The sequence below is a fragment of the Mirounga angustirostris genome, unplaced genomic scaffold, assembly GCF_029215605.1.
Source record: "Mirounga angustirostris isolate CCGP_5_RB_7025 unplaced genomic scaffold, mMirAng1.0.hap1 SCAF_17, whole genome shotgun sequence".
NCBI classification, from domain to species: Eukaryota; Metazoa; Chordata; class Mammalia; order Carnivora; family Phocidae; genus Mirounga; species Mirounga angustirostris.
The window spans coordinates 36,905,845-36,933,816 of NW_026991725.1; the positions used below are offsets into that span (position 1 = coordinate 36,905,845).

Here is a 27,972-nt window from a genome sequence, read left to right on the forward strand (position 1 = left end):
TGCCTAAGGTCCCCCGGCTGGAATAGAAACGGTCATAATCATCCCTGCCATTTACTGCAGGCGATGGAAGGGTCAGGCGTGGTTGTGGGTGTTTTACACGTAGCAAACCCTTAGTCCTCTCTGCCACCTTGTGTTTCCTACCCTTAATATCCCCGTTTCACAGATGGGGAAGCTGATGCACAAGCAGCTGTCCCCAAGGTCACCCAGCCACGGAGTGACAGTGGTCACATACTTCGGGTCCTCTGGGCCTCATGCAGACCCATCAAACCATCCCGGGCTCCGGTGCTGCCTTATGCCCACTCAGCAGTGACCTGCGGGTTGGGCCCACTCTGGAGGCAAGGAGAGCAGACCGGATTGAGGAGGTGTTAACCAGAGACCTCCAGAGTTAAGGGGGTTGGAGCATCTCTATAGCCGGGGTCCTCAGCCTTGCCACTGTGGACGTTTTAGGTCAGATCGTTCTTTGCTGTAGGGGCTGTCCCGGGTACTGTGGGATATGTAGAGGCATCTCTGGTCTCTACCCACCAGATGCCAGGAGCATCCTCCCAGTCCTGACAACCGAAAATGTCTCAGACACTGCAGAACATCTTGGGGGGGGGGGTCTAGGTGGCAAATCACCCCTGCTTGAGAACCACCGACCGAGAGTAAGCAACAGCTTAGGAGAGCTGACTTCTTCACCAAGTATCTGAACACCAGAAAAAATGATTTGGACCCAGCAAGGACAATATCTGATCTCATTCATCTCATTTGAGAATTTCTAGGCTCGGCAGAGTTGAGTCTTCTCGGGAACTTAGCGGTGGCAGGACAGACTCCTGGGATTCAGGGTACACTCAACACTGGGAAATGACCGGGCCTCCGCTCCCTCATTCTTTTTTTTTTTTTTAGATTTTATTTATTGATTTGACAGAGAGAGAGAGAGACCGTGAGAGAGGGAACACAAGCAGGGGGAGTGGGAGAGGGAGAAGCAGGCTTCCCGCGGAGCAGGGAGCCCGATGTGGGGCTTGATCCCAGGACGCTGGGATCATGACCTGAGCCGAAGGCAGACACTAAACGACTGAGCCACCCAGGTGCCCCCGCTCCCTCATTCTTAAGGCAGTAGCTCTGGGACCCTGGAGTTGCACGATTCTGGGGGAACCGTGCACATTGTGTGCTCTGTGAGTGGAACCCCCCCGGAGTTGTGCAATGGGACATTCCTGCTTGAACCCCAACCAGAGGTTATTGCTCAGCAACGGGTTTAGTTCTGTGGTTGGAGGCGAGGTGTCCCCAGGGAGGCTACTACGGGAGGGAGAGTCAGTGATTTCCCTGAGAGTTGGCAGGTGAGCGTCCTTGCAACCCGCAGCGTGCTCTCCAGGCTATGTTCTCTGGCCCGCCAATAATGAAAGGAGAACAGCATATTCCTGACAAGCCCCGCTTCACCTGGGCCCTCAGATCCTCCCCTGGGCCGCGAGCGTGTGTGTTCTTGTGTGGCAGGCCCTTACATACTGTTTTGATCGTTATCTTCCTGCCCTGAAAGGCCTGAGTGTTCAGGCTCAGCGGTGACATCACCAGCTTCCCACTCGGGCTGCCACTGGAGGTGTTTGATGAGCCTGCAGGTGGGAAGGGGCTGGATGCTCCCCGCGGGGCTGCCGGGGCCCTACCTGCTCCGTGGAGCTGGCTTAGCACGGAAGGGATCTTCCCCCACCCCCTTCTCTCGGTTTTGGGAGGCTTATTGCCCCAGGCTGGAAAGCCGAGATGACCCATCCTTTCCCTTAAAGTGGGCAGCCCTTCTCAAAGAGAGCGGGGAAGAGCCCCAGGAAGTCAAGCCACAGGCAGGGTGGCGTAGGAGGGTGATTCAGACCATGACTGCACACCTCTCCTTGAGGAATAGCCTCCTGGGGCTGGAGGGGATCTCTCACTCCCCAAGGGACGCCCTGGGGATCCTCACCTGCCAAGTCTCCCAGCAAATAAGTCAGTCCTCCCTACAGGCCAGATAAGAGGCTGCCTCCACATGATTTAAAAGCACCTGGGGGAAGGGCGCCTGGGTGGCTCAGTTGGTTAAAAGCACCTGGGGGTATGGACCCCAGAGCAGCGTGTTTCCATACTCATAAAAAGGCTCTACCAAGTTCCTCGTGGCTGTATCAGTAGCCCCCAAACCAAAAATTAAGCAAACGCCCATCAAGGATGGAATGAATAAAGCGACGGTGGTCTGTTCCCCCCCATGCAATGGCGTTTGGCAACGAGAACGGACGATCTACAGCTACCTGCAACAGTAGGAGCATCTCAGAGGCAAAATCATGAGCAAAAAAGGCTAGACACAAATCATGAATTCTGTGGGCTTCTAGTCACATAAATTCCCCAAATGGGACAAAACCGAGCTACGTCTTCTTATCTGCTAATTGATAGGAGGCGTCAGAGGCCAAAAGCAACAGTTTATTGGTGAGTTCTCCTTTAAAGTAATTGATTTTTAGGGGCGCCTGGATGGCTCAGTCGGTTTAGCATCCGATTCTTGGTTTTGGTTCAGGTCATGAGCTCAGGGTCCTGGGATCAAGCCCCACATTGGGCTCCCTGCTCAGGGAGGAGTCTGCTTATAGATTCTCCCTCTCCCTCTGCCCCTTGCCCAGCTCTATCTTTAATAAATAAATAAATCTTAAAAAAAAAAAACCTGATTTTTAAAAACAATGCATTCTAGCAGAGAATGCAGATGCTCTCAAGGTAGGACTTCAGGTCCTGGGTGGGGGTCACACTCTGGGGACAAGAATAACTTCCTATTGCCTTTTAATAAAGACGTTTTATCGCAGCTGATGTACATGAAGAGAAGAGCACATACTCTAAGAGTTCTGCTTGATGAATTTTCAGAAACTTACTGATCATCACGAAACCCACACCCAGCTCAAGAAACAGAACATGCTGAGCACCCCATGAGCCTCCAATCCCGGGGTCCCTGCTCTCCAAGAGGAGCCCCTGTCTTCACTTCCAATAGCTCAACTTGGTCGTGCCTGCTTGGGGACATTCTGTGAATAGTTTAGGGGGCCCTACAAGACCCAGGTGGAGGATCCCATGAGGGTTATGCGTGCTGAACACTTTGCAAACTTGGCATGCGGGCGGTGTCCCCCCAGCCATAGGTTTGGAGACCCCTCGGTGTAGGGTCTTTCCTGGGATACCTCCGTTCTTCCCCCTGCCATCCTTCACTCCAGTCTCTCATTCGCTGATTGCTCCAGTCACTCCAACTGCAGGATCAACATTTGAGGGGAGGGGATGCAACAAAAACATTTTGTTCTCTAGCACAAAAAATACCATTGCAAGTCACTAAAAAATTTTCCAGCATTTTGGTACTTTCTTCTAAAGAGCTTTAAGTAAGTGCCTTTATAAACATTTATTCTTTCTTTCACTTAGGGGGTGTAAGTTCATTTTCCATTTTGTAGACAGAGTAACCAAGGTCCCACAAAGGGGGAGGTGATAATCTGAACACAGCATGGGGTCACTGCAATAAGACAACCTGTGCTGGGTTCCAAGCCTTCCCCATACGCCATCTCTGTATAAAACCATGGAAGGCGGGGAGAAAAGTGGCCAGTGACGGCTTTGGGGAAGGAAGACCACAAACCTTGATGTCATTCTTGGCCACTCTCTCTCGCTCCTCACACACAACCTGACAGGGAATCCTGGGGATCTATCCTCCAAGCCTGTACAGATCCAGGCACTTCCTACCCCCTCCACAGCTACGCCCAGGTGGGGACCGCCACCTTCTCCTGCCTGGTTTACAGTGGCAGCATCCTGCCTGGTCTCCTTGCTGTTCCCACTGCCCCTCCCGTTTGTTCTCTCCACACCTGCTCCCTGGCTTGAAACTGCTGTGGCTACCCCTTTCACCCAGAGGTAGAACCCAGGTCCTTCCCCTGGCTTGCTGCGACCTACATGTCCCCGCCCTCTGTCCTCTCTCTGACCCCCTCTATTCCTCTTCCCTGGCTCCTTCCACTCCAGCTGTCTAGTCTCTCTCTCTACCCTTCTCTCTTTGCATGCTTGGTTGCTCCTGCTTTGGGTGTTTCTACTGGAATATTCCTCCTTGGATATCTGTGGCTATCTCTGCACCTCTTTCAAGACTAGGCCATCTGACTTTTCCAAGGCTAGGTCATAAAAGACATTGTGGCTTTCGTCTATGTCTCTCGACCACTAGCTCTGGGGAAAGCCAGGTGCCATGGTGTAGGACCCTCAAGCAGCCGCTCAGAGGCACCCATGTGACCGAGGGCCTCCAGCCAGCGGCCATGTGGTCCGCCATCTTGGAGGCTGGTCCTCCAGCCTTTAGATGAGTATAGCTCCAGATGACTCCTTGACTGCAACCTCAGAAGGGACACAGAGCAGGGGCCACCCAGCAAAGCCACTCTCCAATTCCGACCCCACAAAGAACACAACATAATGTTTACTGGTTTGAGCCACCAAACTTTGAGCCATTTGGTTATTCCACAGTTGTAAGAGTCACCTTCCCAATGAAATCTGCCCTTGTCCCCTTATCTAAAATTACAAACCATCCAGCCCTCCCATTCCCCTTTGAGCCTAGTCAATTTTTCTTCTCCTCTTCCTTCTTTTTTTAAGAGCAATTCCTACCGTCCAACATACTGTACAACGTACTCATTTTTCTTGTGTATGGTTCGCTCTCTCCCCCGTGTCCGACCCGGCATCAGAACAAGCTAGGAATCTCTGTCTGTTCACCGATGTGTCCCAAGCACCTACAAGAGTGCCAGGTGCACAAAGCCATGAAACAGGTATGTGCGCAGATGCAGGCCCGGGAGCCCCAGCAAGGCCGATGTCTTGTCTGCTCCCAGCTGCAGGTCATCAATCAGCAGCGAGCATGTCCCAACTCCCTGGGCCGTGGTGTCTTCTGCTCGAAAATAAGGAGGCTGAATCGGGTGACCCATAAGCTCTTTTCCAGATCCTAAGCTCTGCGATTCCTACACAAGGGCGGCTTTGTGGGCTCTCCAGATTCCCGGGACTGCAGAGACAGGCTTCCCCGTTTGCCAAAGCTCATTTTCCTGGCCGTGCACATCTGGAAAGCCGAAAAACAAAACCATCGCCTTGTGCACATCTGGACAGCATAAACCAATCACTCCAAGAGGAAACTCCGAAACGGCTGCTCAGCGAAAAACCGCGGTGCATGCCAAAGGAGAGGGGCTGAAAGGCTCCTTTCTTTTCCACCCACAAAACAATCTTCTGGGCACGAAGCTGGAGGCTGAATGCTCTGCCGCTGAATACCATACGCTCTCAATAGCCTTCGACTTGCAGTCTCTGTCACGTTGCTCTCTCTGCCTGGCTCCTGGCCAATGCAAAACTTAGAGAACAGGGATTTTATTCCACCCCCCAACTCGCTTGTTAAGACCAAACGATACCTTCACTTATCCTTGGGGCATGTGGACCGAGTTCAAAGCTGAACACCACCTGCTCCTCCTCCTGCAGGGAGAGCAATTGAACAGGCCGAACAGGGAGCTTTGAGCTTTGGTGAGAAATCGCGGGCAATTTGCATGCAGTTCTGACTGCAGCTGGGCAGAGAAAGCCGCCTGTCAATATGTGTGCTGTGGGACAACTAGCCCGGGCCCCCAGAACAAAGAGGAATGATATTCCTTTGCAAATGAAATGAGGTTCAGGGGCTCTGAACCTCCTGCTATCTCTCCTCGCTAGCAAAGATAAGCAGTGCAGGGAGTGGGGGAGAGGCAGGGAAATGTGCGCTTCTACCCACTTCCAAGTTCACCGCCAGTGATGTCAACGGCTTGATGGCCAAGACAACTTGGAGCACGGGAAGGCTCGAGCTGCAACTCAAAGCGTGTGCAATGAGTCAATCTCATGCACGCTACTGAGGACACTTGCAAGGAGTGGATGAGGGTAGGTGGAGACCTGGGGGTTAGGGGGTCTGGTCGTCCCTCACTGTCGTTCCTTAGAGGTCTCTTGTGGGTGCAGGTGAAGAGCAGGAGCAAGACCCAGAGAGTTATGGTCCTGAGCCCCAGCCCTGGACCCTCACCCTTGAACCGCGGCACCTCTCCAAGACTCAGAACACTACATCCATGAGACCACCGCCTTCTGCTCGCAAGTCTGACAGCACTGAGAGCTCACGGCCCACAGCTCACAGCCTGCTGCCTCTGAGTGCACGCTGATGTGAAGAAATCCAGGCGGGGCGCTGGAAAGAAATCTAACAAAAAAGAAATCTTTTCCTTCCCTGTCCTGGCCAGCTGGGGATGCTGAGCTTTGCTGCTGGGAAACCACTGTGTCTTCTTGGCTTCTCAGCAGGGATGAGGGCGAGTGCAAGATGCATGTCCATAAAACCAGTGCCAACGAGGTGAGCTGCGGATCATCATCAGCTGGGAGTTTCTGCGCATGCTACCAATGACACCAAGATGGGGGCGAAGCCGCCCTCATCAGCGCCGCTGCTTCTAGAAACAGCTGGTGCTGCTCACAGAGGTGCCTGGCTAACAGCAACCGTGGCAAGAGCACTAAACGGCTCATTTAATAAGCTCCTGCTTTGCACCAGATCCAGAGATAAGTGCTGCTGATGAGTCATCTCATTTTACTCTGGCAATGACCCTACACAAGAAATGCTAGTAACCCATTTCAGAGATGCAGAAACTGAGGCTTAGAGAGAGGGTGAAGTGTCTCTCCCAAGTTCATGAGCCCCCAAGTAGCTGAAATCCCAGCTCACATCTGCTGATTCTAGAGCTCATGGGCTTCACCTCCACGTGCTGACCCCCACACTCCTGTAGGAACCTTGCAGAGCGAGGGTGGATCTTCCTGTGGTCTCCGTTTATGAGGGGTAACCTGCGATTATGGGCAGTATTTCACACCATGAAGCCGCCTGGTACCAGTTTTCCGCTGCAGGGGTTAGGGACAGGGGCCTAGCACAAACACTGTAAAAGATCCCGTTGGTTTAAAATATTCATGTTCTTTAATTATGTGTAAAATCAAAAGAGGTTCCCAGTATTTTCAAACGAATGGCTGGGTTCTGACACATACCCAGCATCCTTTTCTCGGTCAGTAACTATAAAGAATTCCTTGGCTACTCTGTAGATCTCAGTGGCCTCCAAATGGATGCCCCTGGGGCCATTCCCAAGGTGCCAGGAATCCCTAGCCTTCCTGGTGGGAGGAAGCCAATGAAACCCTCTCATCTCTGACCCCTGCGCTCTCTCTGAGGGATAACTAAGCAGTGCGAGTCCAGAGTGAGGGGAGGGCATAACCACAGGCTCTGAGAGGGCACAAAAGAAGGAGAAAGGGCTGAGAGTGTCCATCACACGATCATACCAAGAGCTGCTTGGTCCCCACCCGAGGAATCACTCAGGGACACGGGGGGTTTAGAGCCCATCCAGTCAGAGCTGAGACTTAAGGATCGTCCCATGTGCATAGGAGATTATGGAGAAACTGCCTTCCCCGCTGTGTCCTATCCAAAACAGCCAGTCCTCTGGCCTCTTCAAGAGCACCCATGTCATCCAAGACAGAGAGGCAAGGAAACTGCTTTCCATTAAAGGAGATTAAGGAAACGTGACAACCAAATGCAATGCCAAAACCAACAAATAAAACATCAGCAGACACATCTATAAAGGACATTCGGGAGTGATTACAAAAATTGGATAGGGTCAGTGTACTAGATAATTTCATTAGATCTAGGTTGAATTTCTTGGGTGAGATAATCATTTTGTGGTTATGGGAGAGAATGTCTTTATCCTTTCTTTTTTCCCTCGAAGTTAAGTAGGTTGCTTTGCTCTGAGACTTCTCAAATAACTTAATATACAAATTTAATCATTCATCAAATATTTAGAGAGTCCTTACTATGTGCCAGGTACTCTGTATTTTTTTTTTTTTTACTTTTTATTCTGAAATAATTTGATACTTACAGAAAAGTTGCAGAAATAGTACAGATTTCCTGTGTCCCCATCACCCAGAACAACAGACATAACCACGGGTACAACGATCAAAACCAGGAGAGTAACATTTTACATCGGTGTGAAAAAGAAGGAAGGATCCCCATCCCTCCCCCTCCCTTCCCACTACTCCCTGTGAGTAATCAGTCTTCTTAGTTTCTGGTTTATCTTTGTACGAATGAGCAGATACATCTCTATTTTATTATCTCCCTCTCCCCTCTTTTTTTTACATAAATGTTAGCATACTACAGATGCTCTTTTTCACTTCGCTTTTTTTCACTTAACAGTATGTCCTGGTAATCACCCCAAATCAGTTCCCAGAGCTCTTCCCCATTCTTTGTTACAGCTGCATACTACTCCACTGGTGGTGTAGTGGAGTTTATTTAACCCCATTTAGGTTACTTCCAATCCCTTGCAATCACAAACAATGTTGCAATGAACACATAACCTTGTGCATGTCTTCATTTTCACAGTCTTAGAGGTATATCTGCAGGGTAGATTGCTAAGGGCTGCCCGGATCAAAAGGGAAAGGCAAATGTAGTTTTGCTAGATGTTGACAAGTTTCTCTCCAGAAGGGCTGAGTCCATTTGCATTCCCACCAGCAATATAGGAGGGTGCTGGTTTCTCCACAGCCTCACCATAGAATATGGTGTCATATTTTAAAATTGTGCCCATCTGATAGGTAAGAAATGCTATCTTGGTGCGATTTTTTTTTTCTTGGTGCTACTTTAGTTAGCATTTTTCTAATTAGAAGGGAGTTTCAGCATTTTTCTTACATGCTGGAAGGCCATTTTTATACTTCTTTTGTGAATACTGGTCATGTCTTTTCCTCTTTTTTTTTTTTTAATCAGAATGTCCTTATTCTTAAAAGATGCAGCTGAAGTATATAGAGGTGAGGGGCCCCGAAATGTCAAATGGTTCAGTGGGGAAGAAAAGTACATGTGTGTGTTTGTGCATGTATATTTATCTATCTATGGAGAGAACAATAGTCTTATTATACACACACACATACACACACACAGCCCCTCCCTCTCCACATACACACAAAATGAGTCAGTCGTCAACACACCACTGCACTCCCTCCCAAAGCTGCAGCAAACACACTCGGTCGCCCAGCCTCCCCTTCTGCCTTCACGGCTTCCACATGACAAGTCACCCTGGGAAGGACTTCAATGCCGACAGGCTGGGCACGTTCCCAGGAAGCCCGGCAAACTGACAGAGCACTCGGGTGAGCCACTCCCCCAGCCAGATGTCCCCTGACTCCTGGTATCCCGTCCAGCCAAGGTCTTCAAGGTGGGCCTCCCGGGCCTGGTCACTCCCCATCAACTTTCACAATGTGTGCCATGATTACTTACTTTAAATCAACCCACCTTTTGTCCTTCAAATGCCCTTTTAAATAAAATCGTAATATCTTCGTAAGGGGAAAAAAAACACCTGCCTTATTTGCCTGACACAGAAAAGTAACTGCAGAAGTAAACATGTTGAAAGCAAATCAGAAATAGTGAGTAGGTGTGGATGTGATGTAAATCTAGACACCCAGATTTGGTGTCTGGGTGGATGGTCCAGTGAGGGTCCCTGGCCCCCTGCCACTTGCTGAAGTCAAAATCCCAGATGGAAATTCCTGATATCTTTTTTTTTGAGGGGGGAGGGGTTCTCAGTACAAATAAAGTCTAAGGAGGGCTTGAGACAGACCTCCTTAGAAAGGTCTGTTTTCAGGGCTGGCCCTTTGCTGGCTTCTGGGAACCTGATTGAGGGTGTCTCTCTGTGCCCAAACTGTTTATGCAAATCATATTGTTCACGTCGCACACCTGCTTCACTTCTGGGAGTCTGGAGTTTTAGTATGCAATAGTCAGAGGGTGCCTATGTGACCAGCCCCCAATAAAATCTCTGGGCACGGAGTCTCTCATGAGTGCCCTGGGTAGACAAGAATTTGCATGTGTTGTCACAGATTCATCCCTGGAGGAATTAAGCACACCCTGGGAGCTGGCAAAGGAAAGGACTTCTGGAAGCTTGTGCCTGGCTTCCTCCAGACTTTGCCCCACATATGTCTTGCCTTTGCTGATTTGGCTTTTTATCTCTTCCCTATAATACATCTTATCTGTGAGTACGACCGAATGCTGAGTCCTGTGGGTCCTTACACTGAATCACCCAATTGGTGTGGGCTTGGGGACCTCCAATGTAAGAAGTAACAGCGGTGACTATGGCTGGACCAAAGGGAAGCTGCACATAGCACCCATCACATCCTAGGGTTGCGAGTGGGAGGCAGCCAGGGTTCCCGACCTTAGTGGATTGGAAAGGGGGGCTAAGGGCTGAGAGGGCTGGTGGACTGGAAGAGGCTCAGTACATGAAGCCCAAGGCCAGAGGTCACCACAGGACCACAGGGACCAGCAATGGAGGCACATTCGAGAAAATGCCTGACACCAGGTGGGCCCGTCACATCCCAGAGAAGATCAAAGGAGAAAGGACAGCATCCCACCAGATGCTCCCCTTGGTCAGGAGAGATCTAATGCTGAGAATTCAGAGCTCCTTTAGGGAACAGGAAAAGAGGGAGGGGGAGTCTCAAATTGCCCGTGTTTATAACCCGAGCTGAGCACATTTAAGACTAGAGGTGACAGGATGATCTTTAAATGGCACATGTTTACCATAGGCAAATGAAGGCTAAATTCATGGACAAGAGAGGTTCTCAAACTTGAGGGTCCATAAGAATCACCGAGAAGGTTTGTTAAAGCACAGACTGCTGGGCCTACCCTGAGCATCCGGTACATACGAGTGGGGCCTGAGAATATACACTTTGAATGGGTGACATTGAGCTGCCAGGAGCCACACTTTGAGAACCACTGACACAGAGACACAGATTCACACATCACAATCAGAATGAACGGGCCTCTGCAGCGTAGGAGGAAGTACGGTCTGCCCCAAACTGCGTGAGCGGCCCTGGGCAATGAGACTTTCATGAATCCACCCCTCCAATGGGCAGCAGCTGTGTGGGGAGGCCGGGCTCGGGAGAGGCTCAGCGGGGAGGTGGGCTCGTCAATTGCCCCAGTGAGGCTGTCTTGGCAGAGTTCTGGGGAAACGGAAATGTTCTAGAGCCTTCCAAGAAGATGCACGTGCCCGCCCTGTCTCAGGCACCTGCAGCATGCAGACAGTAGCGGGATATCCCAGCCCAAGCCAGAGTCCAGATGCGACCCTTCACACCCGTGGGATGTTGGCCCTTCTGGGGGGATTCTCCCAGCAGGTGGGCATGAGTTCTGAGCTCCGGGAAAGGCTGCAGACATCCAGAAGAGGGACAGTCCCTCCTATTTCCTCAGACCAAGCGTTTTCAACTGGAGCTGACTCAGCCTCCCAGGGGACATTGGCCATGTGTGGAGACTTTTTTGGTTGTTACAGCGGCGGCCGGGTTCCTGACATCTAGTATGAAGAAGCCAGGGATGCTGCTAACCATCCCACAGCACACAAGCTGGCCCCCCGCCCCCCCCGTGACACAGAAGTCTCTGCTTCGAGGCGTTAGAAGTGTGGAGGGGATGAGAAAGCCCACTCTATACCTGTGCATGGCAGGCTCTGAAGACGGGAGGCACAGCATCAGCGGGGACTTGGGAGAGTGGGAAGACGGAGCTGGAAGGTCTCCATCCAATTACTGAAGAGTCCTTAGCCATGCTCCTTGGAGGGTGGCTAGGATGCAGTTAGCTCAGGAGCCCGCACCGTGGTGCGTAAGGAGGGAGGCCGCACAGGAGGTCCACAGAGGGCCTTTCCCCACCACCAACACCAACACAGAGACAGTGTCACCACCCACAAAGCCCAGCCGGGCCCACTGCCCTCCTCTCTTAGCCTAAATTCCAGGCTCATTCCAGCTCCTTTTCCCTCCACGTGCCTCAGAGCAGGGACAACCATATCCATCAGCTCACATCCCGTTCACAGACGGAGTGAGCCCGCATAGAAATGGCATTCTTGCAATACAATATTTATACCTTTTCTGAGCTCCCAGCAAGTTTCCCTATAAAGCTCTGCTGTAAATGGCAGGCTGGGTGCCCGCTCAGCTGACAAAAGCCCATTTTACTCAGCCGTTAATGGCTTCTAAGTATCTAAGTCCCTTACGGCTTACGTCAAGCTTGTGGGGGAGGTCAGGAACTGAATCACTGTTTAGAACATGTTTGTTTTCCCTCTGAACAGTGGGAAGGCAACAGGAAAGCACTAAAGAAATGAGTATGAGAGAGAACGCGGAGACGGGAGGAATTCCAAACTCCAAGGAGAACATTCCTCAGCCGCTGGGGTCACGAGCATGAAGCAATTCAAGGATTCATCAATCCTCAGTCACCGCTGACTTCCTCTTCTCTCTCTCAGCCAAGTCGGCTTGCCGACTCCAAAGTGCAAAACCCCCCAGAGAATCCATGCTGCAGGGAAGGGCAGGAGCTGATGGAACCGGAGAGGGACAAGCAGGCCAGACGCTGGGCCTCTGGAGGGTTTCCTGAGGGAGGCCGGCCAGGCGCCGAGATGAAGCCCTGTGTTCGTCAGGACTCGAGAGGCGTGAGCAAGGGGACAGTGGCCTGATGTGAGGTGGGCTCGGAGGGCCCGGTAAGGATTTTGTTTTTTAATTGTGGTAAAATTCACATGGCATACAATTTACCATCCCAACCATTTCTAAGTGTACAGTTCGGTGGTATTTAGCACATTCATAATATCGTGCAACCACCTCCACTACCGAGTTCCAGAACATTCTCATCACCCCGAAAGGAGACCCCACACTCATTGGCCGTCATTTCCCATCCCCCTCTCTCCCCAGCCCTGGCAAGCACTAATCTGCTCTGTCTCAGGAGCATAGAAGTGGGATCATACACTACGTGACCTTCTGCATCTGGCTTCCTTCACTTAGCACATTTTCAAGGTTCATCCATATTGTATCGTGTATCAGAACTTTGCTCTTTTTTTTTTTTTTTTGGTAAAGATTTATTTCTTTATTTGAGAGAGAGAGAGAGAGAGCGAGTACATGAGTGCCCGGGGGAGGGGCAGAAGGAGAGGGAGAGAGAATCCCAAGCAGACTCCCCGATGTGGGGCACAAGTGAGAAAGAGCCATTTTCCCTGCTGATATTTTCCCTTGAAATCACAGGTGAGCCAAGAGCAGAGCCCATTGCAGGCAAGGCGGGCGCGTGAAGCTGATTTTGAACTTCTTCCCAGCTGGACTATGAGAAACTCACTGGCCTCCAAGAGCTTTTCATGGGCTCTTTTGGCCGAGTGGAGCCCCCGTTATGTCTGAGGGAACCTCACTTCCAGCCTCTTGCCTGCACTGGGGCTGTACGGCTCGGCGCTTTGCCTCCAAATGGGAGGTGATTTCCACCCTAAAGGAAGCTATTCATTCAAACGGAGCCTCAGCTGTCTTGTTATCGGTCCCATTATTTATATAACTGCCTGACGTATGAGTCAATCTCAAGCACAGGGTAAAAGTTCAAACCTGAATAACCTAAGACCTATAGCATTACCTCGAGGCACAAACAAAATGTCAGCAAAATGAAACAAAATGACCACCGTCCACCGCCGGAACTCCTCGCCCCTCTGCAGGGGCTAGCATCTGTGAAGGGGACTCTCGCCCACACTCTTTACAAGGAGCCATTTCCATTCCCGCTCTGTCCTGGGAGCAGTGCAGGAAAGGGCAGGCACCAGATCCTCAGATGGAAAGCGGGCCACGTGGCCAGGTCACCAGTGGATTCTCAAGAAGGCTTTACTTCTTGCACAATCTTCTGGGTGCCCTCTACATTCGAATTCACCACAAGCGACTAGGGGCAAAGGCCCCACTGTCACCTTCCCACGTAGCCCGTTTTCCATAGGTCCTGGTTGGGGGGAAGGAAGGATGCGCCAATGAACACATCAGACAGACACCCCCATGGAAGAAAGAAGAAAGACAGCCAGTGCCATGACTGCTTTGGGTTTGCTGCTGCATTTCTTCAAGGCGGATCTGCATAGTGGTGAGGACAGCAGGGGATTTTGCACCTGGCATTTGGCCTATAAAAGCTCCTCCTCAGAGGTAAAGGGTTGATCTGGGGGAGAATCCCATTTAGGTAACACAGAGCCAGGAAACCAAAGTGCAGCTGGTAGATTTGCCACTAGAGGATGTTCTCAGAGTATCTGCAACTCCATCACTTGCATTGTCCTAGAGGAGCCTGGGCCCCAGGATTCCTCTTGGAAATCTTGGCGGCTTAGGGCTTAGCCTGGGAAGAGGAATAGAGCCATCCAAGAGCTTAGAAGATTTCACAATCAAACTTCCGAGGGTAAACATTTGCAGTGACTCCCAAGAGAGATTTTCTACTCTAGCTCTGGCCCCCAAGGGTCATTTCCTGGAGGTCTGCTAACAGCTCGAGATTATCTGCAGGCTGTGTCCAAAAGTGGATTTGTCAGCCTCCCTGGACAGCTCATGAGTCAGAGACCGGGTTCCTTTACCTACTCCCTCGCCTGGGAAGCATCTGGACTCACCACACCAGAGGTCAGCGGAACATTTAGGGCACCACATCCTGGTGAAGTCAATGGTACAAGTGTCCGGCTTGTGGTCTGGAGGCTCTGCCCAGGCTCATGGGACAGGCAGACAATTTACGAGCGAAGTAACACATCATAAAAGTAAGCAGCAAACACTAAGGAGCCAACAAGCCCGGACAGAAGACCTTTCTTTCTGACCAGGGAACCTAACAGAGCCACCACCCCAGGTTGGGGGTAGGCCTGCACGGCCAGTCTTGACAACAAGGGTCAAGGACAACTCAGAGGACTTTCCTCCAGACCCTACAACGTTACTGTAAATGTGGCATTTTGCTGCCTGGGTCCCCAGCAGCTAGAACTTGCCAGCATATCTGTGGTACACAGAGTTGTCCCAGGCCACCTGGGGGGGGTGTGATGACTCATTAAGCTCATGAACCACCTTATGACCTTTGATTCCAACTAAACTGATGCAGGATGGACCAAGCAACGGATGGAAGCCATGCTGAGCAGGAAAAGGCTTCTATTAAACCCTGCTGCACAGATATTCACTCATTTAGCCGACAAACATTTACCGAGCACTTCCTAGGTGCCCCATTCCATGTTTTCATGAGGGCAGGAAACACAGTAAAAAGCCAGCAAGCAAACACTTTAACGCAGGGGACCTGTAGTCAGGGCTGGGAGGGACAAGGCTGTGGGAGCCGATGGGGAATTTCAGGGAGGACCTCACGGAGATAGGGTGGCCAGAGTCAGACTCGGTGAAGGGGTGAAATCGAAACCGAGAGTTGAAGGATGAACGGGAGGGAGAAGCAGTTTAGAGAGTGAGCATTAGGGAAAATGAGTGCTCCCCACAGAGGGCAAAGCAAGAACAAAGGCCTGTAGGTGAGCAAGATCTTCACGTTCAAGAAATCTGAAGATGTTCTGAGTATCTGGAGTCTACTGAGGAATGGGGGGTGGGGGTGGAAGTGAACTTGAACTTTATTCCAAATGCAAGGAGCCCCAAGAGGATTAATGTCAGGCACGACGGGGTTGAACTAGACCTCTCAGACGTTTTGGCTGGCTTTCCTTGTAACACCTACAGATGCACATTGGTCAGTGAGGGTCAAGGATTGATTTAGGAGCACTGGCAACTTTCTGATGTTGAAACAGCCAGATTTCTGTTTTCTGCATCAAATCTTTTTTTTTTTTTTTAAGATTTTATTTATTTATTTGAGAGAGAGAGGGAGAGACCATGAGCAGGGGGAGGGACAAAGGGAGAGGGAGAAGTAGACTCCCCGCTGAGCAGGGAGCTCAGCATGGGACTCGATCCCAGGACCCTGACATCATGACCTGAGCCGAAGGTAGATGGTTAACTGACTGAGCCACCCAGACGCCCCTTCTGCATCAAATCTATCCTTGCTCCCCACCTGCAGGGTCGATTCTCGTCCCCAGGGCCATTACCAGTTTACCACAAGATACACTTGGGAGTTTCCAGTCCAATAATGTGAGATTCAACATCCCTTCTTTGAAGTTCTGCAGAGAGGGCACCTGCCTTTATTCTAAGCTTGAGTGAGCCCCTGCGACCCAGACCCATCGCCAGCACGCTCACGGTCTGACACAGGGATTTTGGATTGGTGCCTCACCTTACTTGCTCTTTGTCACCTGCCCCTCCTCTGAGAGCCCCAGCCCCGTTAGACACAGTCCAATGTCTAGAATCCTGCTATGTGGCAACAACATTCACAAGGCCGACTCTGGTCTGCCCGCATTTTCAAATAGCGCTTGATCCTGGATCCCACCGTCATCACGCTCCACCCGGCTCCAGGACGCCAGGGGACGTGTTACTCTTGGCTGGTTCTTGCTGATAAAGACACCTGTAGCCTCTCCCTGCCTGTGGCCCTTCCTGTCCGCACCTTGGAGGGCCCTTTCCTCCAAACAACGCCTTGGATTGGCCTGGCATGTGGAGCTCCCTCTCCGCACGGTACCTGGGGGCTTCTGTCCATGGAGGAAGGAGGTTGACTCCCAGGGCCAGGCCTCTGTCTACCTCTACTCCAGTGGCCGCTGTGAATGTCCATGGTGGCCCAAGATATAACTACCCAGGGTGCCCACCTGAGATACTAGCCTTCAAGTTTCTAAAGGGATTTTGAAAGCAGACTGATGGCCGGCAGATTTCTCTACTGAATGGGCTCAAGTTGCAGTAAAGGGGGTTTAAATGAGGGCATCCTTGAAACAGGGGCATAACGGGACTCCCACAGGTAAGCAGGTCCATCCCTCTGCTGCTTGCCATTAAAGGAGTGCTGAGCTGCCTGGCCAAGCATCCATCCCACTGCCTTATGGCCAGGCAAGTAAGCCTGGCTAAAGGAATAAACAAATCCTCTAGAAGCTTCTAGAATAGCTACTTTCCAAATTCATGAGGCTGGGGAATCCTTTTCTTCAGATGAGTTCTTGGGTAGGAGCACAATATTTAAAACAGATGAGAGCAAAGCCCGGCTCCCACTTCCGCCACGGAGACTTTGGATCTCTGTGGGACCCGGTGTGCAAACTCTGGCTGAAAATGCAGAGATGCTAAGCAGCGAGCCACGGCCCCCGTGAGGGTGAGGCATGGAAAGGAGAAGGTCCGCAACGCTAACAATGACGGGGATGACAAAACAGTAACAGAAGCTACCTTCTCCTGAGTGAGTGTGGCTCAGACCGAGATAAATGCTCTGCGTGTTCTGCTGTTGAGCCTCCAGATCTTTCCAGTGTGTTACTCCAGTTGGACACAAGCAGAAACTGAGGCTCTGAGAGGCTCAGTGATGTCCCCAAGGCCACACACCTCCTGGAGAGCCATGGCCCGCCCCTTGGGGTGACCCGCTAAAAACCAGTGGCATCGTGGTGTATGAGGATTGCATGACTCCGCTGAACAACAGCCCAAGCTGGCCCCAAATGGGGATGAGCCCAGCGGCTTCAGAGGCCACTTGAGCCGGTTGTCAAAGGCTCTGTGCTGATTAACTGTGAACTTCAGAGAAGACAAGTGTGCATTGACGCCACCGATCTCTCCCAGGCCTGTTGGGGCCTGTTTCCGCCCTCTGAATGAGGAAGCAGTGCTTTGCAGGCGCCCGCAGAACAAGAATAGGCCCTAAGATGCCTGAATGAAGGGCCCAGGGGAAGTACAAAGTGTCGCCATTGTCGGCGACGGAAGCCGTGCCAGGCAAGGAAAGGGCGGCCCGGCAGCCAAGCGTTACTGCAGGAAAGGGAAGAGGTTAATATTTTTCTGGGCAAACAATGCAACTTTTCTAACTGCAAACCCCACAGCCGTGACCTCATGCTGGACAAGCACCTCAACCCAGGCCAGGCGTGAGTATATCCACAGCTGGGCTGCCCTCCACCTGAGAGCAATACCCCTCTCTGAAGGCTGCTTTCCAGACAGTGTGCATGTGTGCATGTGTGCGTGCGTGTGTGCGTGTGTGAGATACACTAGCTGCCCCCTGGATGTCCCCTAGTGGCTCCCCGAGTGTAACAGGGCGTCAGCTAGCAATGGGAGGAGATCGTTAGGGCAGAAGCAGCTCACAGGTAGACTTCACAGTGGCCTCTTAACAGCCAGATTATTTCCCACAGGGCAAGGGATGGTTTCAGGCACGCTAGAGGGGGCAGGGAGGCTGACAAAGCACAGCCCAGGGGAGCAGCAGTGCCGTGGAAACCTCCAGAGCAGAAAAACCAGACCAGACATTCCAAACACGTAAGGGAGCGTGCCCTTGGTGGGAAGGGCCAAGTATGGAAAAGGTCACCCCATTTTATGTGAGATCTTGTCTCCGCACATCTCGAGACCTCCTGAAGCCTCGTCTCAAAGGAGTGATCCTATAAATGGAGATTCTAAGCGGAAGGGCAGCCTAGGGATGGGGGAGCACCTGGGAGCTTTTTCAAAACGTGGATGCCAACTTCCTGGGGATGAGGCCTATTGACCAAGTTCCCCAAGTGATGCAGAAGTGCAGTCCTCACTGAGGCCCCCGTGGGTGGGGAAGAGACAGAGTTGAGCCTTCAGCTCAAGTCCTGGCTCACCCATCCCCCAGCAGTGACCTTGGGCAAGTCACTACCTTCCCCGTATCTGCTTCTCTCTGTGTACAACGTACTGCACCGTGTCCTAAGCATCCTCTATATATCTGTATACATCTCTACCTGACCTTGGATCTAGCCTTTCTGAGATTTACTCTTTTTTTTTTTTTTTTTAAGTGGTAAACTAGTCCAACCTTTTGGAAACGGATGACTGGGCAACCCACCAACAGACTTAGATACAAGGGTTGACACCAAAATTATGTATTAGCCAGAAATGCAAGAGCTGATTTTTTTTTTTCTTTTTCCTCGGAACACTTACCTTCTGGGGGCTGGATCAAACACTGTTTGCAGCTGAAACAGTGCCTGAAATAATGTCAGCCATTGAGGATTAATGTCGCCAACGTCACAAGAGTAAACTGGTGGCATTTTTGAGAATTACTCCCCAGTGGAAACTAAATCTAAATAAAGCCAGTGATGTCACTTGACTCACCCTTGACTCATGCTCACGTGCAGACGTCTTTTGTTCGTGGAAGTTTTCTCTGCAGCATTCACAGGGCCCTGAGCACCTACAGGTTTCTGGACCAGACACTTCCCTCCCAGCTAGGACGCTGTCAAAATGGGGTCAGTTGGGCTTCGAAGGGGGTGTGATTCCTGGCCTTGAGGAATCAGGGGACAGGGGAACAAACCTCTCGCACCGAACCCAGGAGCCGACTGCAGTCTTTCCCCCTGCCTGCCTCGACTGCATGTCTATCCATCTGTGCTGAGTGCATTTTCGTAAAACTGTTCAAATCCTTGGGCCACGAGATAGGGTGGGGAGAGAGAGCAGAGCAGGGATGGACACAGGTACTCAGTGTCCTCAAGCCGCTGTGCACAAGGCCCGAGGGGGGGTGCGGGGAGAAGGGGAGCAGAGAGAATGCCATGGCCTTTCCTATCAGCGGCTTGCTGCCTCACCCGCTCTCGGGGCCTGAACTGGGCTCTGGCCTCTGCAGGGTCCGCTTCCTCAGGCAAAAGCTGTCTGCCAGGAAGGGGTGGTGGTAACACGATTTGGGTCCACCCAGCACTAAAAGAATATTAAATTCCGTCAGCATCCATGGGCTTTATCAGATGCCAAATATTTTCATATAAACCAAACATCTGGATCAATTTTAAATTAGGGAGAGTCCCCAGATGAAAAGGGAACAAAAGAAAGAACAACCAGAATCTAAAGCAAACCGCCCCTGACGCCCTGCCCCAATCGAGGTCAAAAGGCAAGCCTCCCAATTCAGCAGGTACCTCGACCGCCCCTCTCCTGGGCCTAACCTGCTCTCTGGCTGCCCTCAGCCCCAAGAGGGTGTGTGAGCACTTGGCTCCCCACAGGCCCTGCTTTTCTCCAAATCTGTGCAGGCCGCCGACCGACCGTCCAGCATGCTTGTGGCCCGGGGGACTTCCTTCCTTCCCTCCCTCCCTCCCTCCCTCCCATCTTTAATCCAAACACAAGGACTCCAAGACCCACAGAACCGCCCCCGCAAAGCGCTCTTAACCAGACGCGGCCCAGATGCCGGGAGGGTCCTGGCCTGGAGAGAACTCATAAACATTATTAAAATATTTTATTTAAAAATGAGATCAGTAAACTGTCTGCTCCTTGGGTGGTCCTAGAGTAGCAAGCATCTTGCTTTCCAGAAGTGTGGTAGATGCTGCATTACCTTAGGAAAACTGCTGCGTCCTCAGGAGCCCAGTGCTCAGTCGGAGACCCCGAGCCAAGGGAACGCCAGTCTTCCCTGCCCCGGGCCCGTCTCTGCCACCCACGGCTGCCACAGCCGTCTTCTTCCCCGAGCAGACTATTCCTCTGCTCAAAAACACTCCATAGCTCCCCACTATCTACATCAGGGGTCGGCAAACTCTGGCCACGGACCAAACCTAACCTGTTCTGTTTTTGTAAATAGAGTTTAACTGGCACCCAGCCACACCCATCCATTTCTACTATTTATGGCCGCTTTGGGGTTAAAAGGGCAGAACTGCATAATTGCCACAAAGCCTAAAATGTTTATTCTCTGGCTCTTTTAGAGAAAAAGATGGTCAGCTTGCTGTGCCCTCCTTCCTGCTCTGACTCTTGAGAGGACAGTCTCAGTCTGTGCCATGCTCAGGGAGTTTGGAAGGAAGGAGAGGAAGAAGAGAGAGAGAGACACAGAGACAGAGAGAGAGGATGTGGTGTTGGGGTCCTCGGCCTGCAGCCACTTGCTTGCTGAGATGTGCCGGCCCCCAAGACCAAGACCCGTGTCTCTAGGTGCTGTGTGGCCGACCTCACAAAATCCACTGCGAGGTCACCCCTGGGCTGCAGAACATGCACATTTAGGCTGAAGACAGTACTTCATTCGGAGATTGCATCGTTTTCTTGCTTATTTAAACCGCAGTCGGAAAAGTTGGAATTGGTTCCTTCGGGACACTTCCCTGAGCTCTGGTATCCTTTGCAGCTTCCTGCTCTGGTTCCTGTTTTATGGGCTTCAAAGGAACGGTCTCCTCAACGTCTCCCAGATACCACAGTCCCTGTGACCTCAGCTGCTCGTCACTCTGCTACCCCTGGGGCGCCTCCAGGGCACTCCCCTCCGTGGCCCTCACCACTGCGGAGCCCCTGGTTTGGTAGCTGACCTGGCTTTGAGGTTCCTCAAGAAAGAGCCAGTTCTGTGGGGTTATAGACTCAGATCCCCCCATTCTGGGAGCATTCCCCAGACCCACCCCTGGTCTTTCCTTTGTTCTCTCCTCCCCTTTCCTGGGTCTGGTACTGAATTCTTTGGTTCTCTTTAGAAATCATGGGAATGGCCTACACAGAGGTCAGAGGTCAGGAATGCCAAGAAGGGCAGAAATGGGAAATCTACTTCTGATTACTGTACCCACTCCCCCCTCCCCACCCCCACAGGCCTCCCCTGAGTGCCAATCTAAGTAGAGTCCACCTCCACCACTTATCCCATGTGCTCTGCCTCACTCCCGGCTTGATTTTTGTCCTCGGCAGGTTTGTCCACTATCTGGCACATTCATGCTCGTTTGTCACTGGTCCCTTCACACTAAAAAGAAGGTAAGCTCCTTGAGAGCCGGACACTTCCTGGGTCACATGTGGCTGGGTCCTGGGCCTGGAACGGTGCCTTGTGCCCAGCGGATGCTTGGCAAGTCATTATTGCTCAAAACATCTTTATTCCAGGAGAATGTTGCACAAAGGAGGGCATGATGGGCTGCACGCTGGTCCCCAGAAAGGGACACCCATATCCCAGAACCTCGTGAATGTGACCTTATTTGGAAAAAGGGTCTTTGTGGATGTATTTAAGTTAAGGGTCTGGAGATGGAATCGACCGGGATGATCTGGGAGGGCCCTACATCCAATGACAAGTGTCTGTAGAACACACACAAAGAGGAGGGACACACAGAAAGAAGAGGAGAGGGCCACGTGAGGACGGGGGCAGAGACTGGACTAACGCCGCCAAAAACCAAGAGTTGCCTGGAGCCACTGGAGTCTGGAAGAGGCAAGGGAAGATTCTCCTCTAGAGCCTTCAGAGGGAGGACGGCCCTGCCCACACCCTGAGTGCAGACTTCCAGCCTCCAGCACGGGGAGGGAACACATTTCTGTTGGGTTAAGGCCCCCGGTCTGCGGTAATTTGTTACAGTAGCCTGCGGAGACTAGTCCAGGGCGGTGGGGGATGGGAGGGGGCATCTCTAACACCTGGACGCCAGGTGTGGCGAAACAGACCTTGGTGTGGGGCAAAGAGTCTGCGAGGAGAGACAGATAATAATTAAGGAGAGAGTAAAGTATATATAATTACAGCCTGTGAAGGGCTAAGAAGGAAACAGGTTGGCTGGTGGGATCAAGAGTGAATGGGGGTGGGGGCGGGGGTGGAGGGGAAGGCGGGGCCTTTCAGAGATGCTGGCATTTCCATGGGGGTCTCAGGGATGGGAAGGAGCAGCAGAGCTTAGGCCTGTACCTGGGTCCCCACCTGGACCCCACCCTTAGCCCCTGCCTTTCATTGCTCCTTCCTTCAAACCAACCCCATTTTCCACTGCCCTGACAGATGATCTTTCCAGAGCATGAAGAATAATGGCAACTATTTCAAAGGTGTCCTACCAGGAGAGTTGCAGGATGGGAGGTGGCTGATATTAATTCCCACTCTACAGATCAAAGACCCAAGGCCGGGAGCTTGAAGGACACTTGCATGGTTACACCAAGATCAGACTCCAAAGCCTGTTTCTCTTCCCGCGGGGCTTCACGGACATTCCTCACCAGATGCTTGTCTCAATCAAGAGCCTTCAGGGGTTGCCCACTGCCTGGCATAAAAAAAACCCATACTCTTTAGTGCAACCTCATTGCCCCTAACTCTGATTTCCATGGAAAATTTCTTCTAATCTACTGCCATTCCCCCATGAAGAATTTTCCAATTTACCCATACAGACTTACTCGCCTCTTTTTAGCACCTCTATAAACTTGCTTTTATTTTATTTTTTATTTTTTTTAGATTTTTTTTAAAATTTATTTGCCAGAGAGAGAGAGAGAGAGAGCACAAGCAGGGGGAGCGGCACAAGCAGGGGGAGCGGCAGGCAGAGGGAGAGGGAGAAGCAGGCTTCCCGCTGAGCAGGGAGCCCGATGAGGGGCTCGATCCCAGGACCCTGGGATCATGACCTGAGCCGAAGGCAGGTGCTTAACGACTGAGCCACCCAGGCGCCCCGCTTTTATTTTTTTTTAAAGATTTTATGTATTTATTGGAGAGAGAGAGAGACAGAGACAGAGATAATGAGAGAGAGAGCAGAAGCAGGGAGGCGAGGGAGAATCAGGCTCCCTGCTGAGCAGGGAACCAGAGGCGGGACTCCATCCCAGGACCCTGAGCTGAAGGCAGACGCTTCACCGACTGAGCCACCCAGGCGCCCCTTTGAACTTGCTTTTAATAATCACATTGTAAATTATATTACACATAAAATATTATAATAATCTTGTTACTTTACCATTGCCTATCTTTTCTGAGCCCCGCTGCGTGTTCTGTACTGTCCTAGATGCTTTACATATATTATTGGCTTATTTCTGCTGCAGCCTTGCGAGATCTGCTTCAGCATCTGCATTTTGTACACGGGACTTAGGACCCCGGCCTGAGGCTGGCGATGACCACCTGCACCCCGTGTGTGTTGCACGACGCTTTGCCCACAGAATTCCTGTCTGTTTCTTCCCCTAACGACGACATCCACTTTCACATGGCCTTTCATGGTTTTACAAAATACTTTTGTATATGTACTTTGACTGCAAAATCTTCCCGGACGGCCCCTAGATGAAGAGTCTCTCAACGTGCTCCCAGTAAGGGCCCAGGGTAAGGCTGGGTCGCGGGAGGGAGGCGGGAAGGACTTTGGCCCACTACCTCCCACAATCACCATCCGTGCCCACTGCCACCATACCAACTCACAGAAACCAAAAAGCCAAGTATCCACAACAAGGAGCTCGAAACACCACAGGGCAGAGCCCTGGATTCGATCTCCCCAGCTGAGCCCACCCTCCGAGAAGCCCGGAGTCACGGCCAGGGACATGTCCCACGGTGGGGACCAAGCCCCTGAGAGCAGAATCCATGACCCCAGGATCCCAGGAGCTCCGTAAATGCTCTTCTGTCTGACTGGATCTCTACGTGGCCATTGGGATGATGGGCCTGGGAAGGAGAAGACACAGGGCACGACGTTCTGCCAAGGTCCCTGGCCATGACCCCGGGGCCGGCAATTTATTAGCAGACAAGAGCCATATAAGCTCTGCTATCACAGTCACAGACTTGTCCAGAAACAATGCCGCCTTTCACATTGTTTACCGCCTGCAACGGGGGATTTATAAACTGAACTGGGGACGCCTTGTTCTAAGTGGGCCCAGTTTAGGAGTATCCTGATAAGATAAACACAGATAATGGCCTGCTGGGGGGGGTGTGCTTTCATATGTGTTTCCATGTCTGCATCTCTGCACACACAGCCTGACATTTGGGGGCTGCTTCTCAGATCAAAGGGAGAAGAAGGGGGAAAAAAAAAAAGCCGCTTTCTGGATCTCTTTCCAGAAAGGAAGTTGGATGTAATTATAAGATATTCGGTTTGTTTCTCTCTAAACAGCCCAGAAATAAACTGATTTGGTTACTCCCAAAAGGAAGGGGGCTCTAAAACTGTGTCCAGCGCGTTCAGTATGGTGAGGCTGGGTCGCTCTCGCCAACAACCGTGGAAGCTGGGTGATGCGCGCATGGGGTTTATTACAGTAGTCTCCCGTTTTTATGTATGTTTACACATTTCCATAATAAAAGCAAAAAATAAAACCAGGCGAATTTGGCTGAATAATTACTGAAGCTGGTGATGGGCATATGGAGATTTATGATAACATTTTCCTTCCCATATGTTTGTTTAAAACACTCCAGGGTAAAAGGGGGGGAGGGGAAGGACTTTGGCTGAAAAGTAATGCCTTAAAACCCCTTTCCTCATTCATTCATTCATTCATTCAACCAATATTTCTCCGTGCCACATACTGTCCTAGGTGCTGGGGAATGGCGTCGGACAGGACAAGGGGTCCCTGGCTCCTCAGAGTGTAAAGATTCCTCCAGGGCGAATATCTGGGTGGGCTTCCCCAGCAAGGAAGGCTACCCTCCTCCTTTGGGGAGGATCTGCGGTGGGAAACGCAATCCCTCCGGACTTTCCTGGGGGTGAGGGGGTGGGGGCAACTCTGGCCCGGCCTCTCAGAAATCGTCTGTTGCAACTGAGAGTTCTGGAGCAGGACAGAGGGGAGAGGCTTCAGGGAGCCCCCACACTTGAGTCGGGACCTGTTCATTCATGTCATTCACCAATAACAGCCATCCCCCTAAAGCCGAAAGGCATTTCTGGGGGGGGGGTCCAATGCACCTCTCACCTTGGGGGGCCATGCTAGCAACGCTCAGGACACACAGCTATCTACGCTGTTTTTAAAGGTCTCTGGGGATGGAGCTACCCCGAGATCGAGGCTGGCCAGGGCGGCCGGGGCTGCGAACATTCTCAGCTTCGGAGCAGGGGACAAAAGCCTTCTGTGTTGCTCCGTGCTCTGTTAACTGCACCACCCGTGATTCATCTTCACTGGCCTGGGCACGGGCAGCTGAAAGCCTGGAATGACCAGATTTCTGGGTTGCCACAAATGTGCAACCTTCAGGAGGCCGTTTCCAGAAACTGGAGTCCCAAACCTAACAGTCAGTCCACGGGAAACCCCGCGGGGGGAGTCAGCCGGCCCTGGAGCCCTTCCTCCGATATCTTACCCAAGGCCACGCAGAAAATAAGCTACGGGGTCTCTTTGAGGACAGAAGGTCTTGGGAGAGGAAGGTCAGGGATGTGGAAACCCTGGTTTCAGGTTGAAGGTCTCTGGGGCCCTTCCAAGGCTGGAGCACTACGGTACCGCCGGCTTCTCGGCCAGGAGAGAGGCACGGTTTGGGCCGGCTGCTTTTTTTTTTAACTGAGAGCTCCTATTTTGCATCTGTGATTGTCCTCATGAGTTCAACTGGGACAGGGAACTTGGTTCAGGTTTTCTTGATAGTTTTCCATCAACAACTAGGATGGAGAAGTGACGCTAAGTCTCAGAATCATAAATCGTTCCTCTCTAACTGGGGGAAGCTAAGGTGTCAGTGGGGACGTCTGACTGTTTATCTACATCACATCAAACACCTAGAGGCATTTACTGGATTCTGAGCATCTCCTCGAGACACTACCAAGAAAGTGGGGCTGGGGCTGCCAGGGGAGGGGCCAAAGGAGTCAGGATGGCACTGTCCCTGCCCTCGGGTCCCACGCAAGCTGAGCAGGCCAAGCAAGTGGGGAGAGGGCAGTGGAGCCGATGTGTGGGGCCCCCCTGCAGAGCTGGAAGCCTGGGGCTGCCGCTCGGATGTCCCGGCACAGGGGGGAGGGACACTTTCACATTCTATCCCAGCGGCACAGCGTGGAAACTTTGGAAGAACTGGCCACATCTTGCCGTTCTCATCCAGATGTTTGGCAGGATTTCGGCATTACCCATAATGCCTCCCAGGAGGTTAGAGACCTGGAATTCTGCCTGGAGAGAGGGAGGCGCGGAGGACGCTGGCCAAGCCTCTGAAGTGTGGTTCTTCAGGAGACTGGGAACAGCTGCTCCCTTTCCACTGGGGGAGGGCATGCAGAATGGTTTCGAGGGGTGGCTAAGTAGGAAGGCCTTGAGGCCAATGGGGGCTCTTTCGGGAGATAAGTTACGCCTTTAACGGAACATAGGTGTTTCTTGGTGTGAACGCAGGACTCATTTACCCTGGATGCACCGATCCATGCTCTATGCGTTTACGCTAATTTGCACGTGATTTCAACTCTGTTCTTCTGAGTCCGAGGATAGGAGCCTACTGTTTTTGATTTAACCAGCACCTGGCGCAAGCCTGGCGCACAATCGGCCTTCAAGCGTTGGAAGGATGTACCACCTAGGGCGGTGGTTCTCAACCGGGGAGATCTGCCCCACCCCCAGGGGACAGTGGGCAGGGTCCGGAGACATCTGAGGCCCCAACAGTGGGACCCTGACAGCTGGTGCGTAGAGCCCGGCGATGCTGCCCGACAGCCTCCAATGTACAGGCTAGTCCCCACGACAAAGAACGATCTGTCCCAAAGACTGATGGAGCCCAGTTCTGGCGATCGCTTTTGCACACAGGCCTGGGAGAGGGTGTGGATTTCTCCTTTCCAAGGAATTTTAGGAATGGATTCCAGCTGTCCTTGTGGGTTTAGGAGTCTGGGGCTGGGGGGTAGCGAGGGAGACTAAAACGGGCCGCTTGGTCCCCTGAGCTCCGCGTCACCCTGCGTCACCAGGCTGCGGAATGTCGCGTCTCCGTTCTTCTGCCTCTTCCTCCTGCTCAGATTTATTGCCCAGGTTTTCCCTGAAATGTTTGGGGGTTTCCATCAGCAGTGGATCCTGTCCAAACCGTAAGGCAGTGAAAAGTCCCTCCCGTGGAACTCATACTCCTGTTGTGTCTATGCTCCAAGAGGGAGAGAGGCGACAACACAAGGCCTGTGAATCAAAACCAAATCCCTCCAGGCACAAGCCCCAACCTGCAGCCACTTTCCCGGCCAAGTCATGATGTGCAGAGCTGATGGCCTTTTCGTTAGAGCAGTTCTGTGGGGGCAAGAGGTGGGAGGGCTGTTAGGATAAGAATACACAGTGAGCAAAAGAACGCCTCTGAAGGAGCATTTTCCTGCCAGGGTGGAGGTGACACCACCAGGGGTGACACCCTTGGGTCAGGCTCTCAGGGCATCTTTACCCCACGGGCCCCGGTCATGCCTGGGTCTTGACACCAGGCCTGTGAAGCACACAGGTTCAGAGTTCCTTGCTCTGAACTACTTTTCTGATGTGCTAAATAAAGTAGCTTTTCTAAGGCCAGACCGAGTCCGAGTTTTTAAATCCCTCTCAAAAAATGGTGACGTTCCGTTGCCAACAAGATAGACTCGGGGCTTTTAGACACCAAGACCCAGAATGAATGCCTCGTACCGCAGTGTCTCTTTGGGAGAGGCTTAGAAATTAATTTCTGTTTGGTGACCCCCGGACAGAGGAACCCACTTCATAAGAGTAAAAGCTATTATTTTCACTGCAGAGTGCCTGCAAGATGTAAGACACTGCTCTGAGCATTTGACATGTACTAACTCATTAATATAAAGGAGATCATCT

The 27,972-nt window shown here is 51.8% G+C and overlaps 1 protein-coding gene across 9 annotated transcripts in view; it reads right to left on the reverse strand.

The window, feature by feature from the left end:
• SLC39A11 (solute carrier family 39 member 11) overlaps positions 1-27,972 on the reverse strand; it is a 403,594-nt gene that overhangs the window by 9,822 nt on the left and 365,800 nt on the right. Inside the window, exon 8 of one of the 9 annotated variants that reach the window (XM_064583525.1) lies at positions 19,804-27,423. The exons of the other annotated variants lie outside the window; for them this stretch is intronic. Coding sequence (XP_064439595.1) covers positions 27,282-27,423 — 142 coding nt within the window. The 3' untranslated portion in view covers positions 19,804-27,281. Of the gene's footprint in view, positions 1-19,803; positions 27,424-27,972 lie in introns of those variants that run through there. 9 annotated transcript variants of the gene reach the window in all.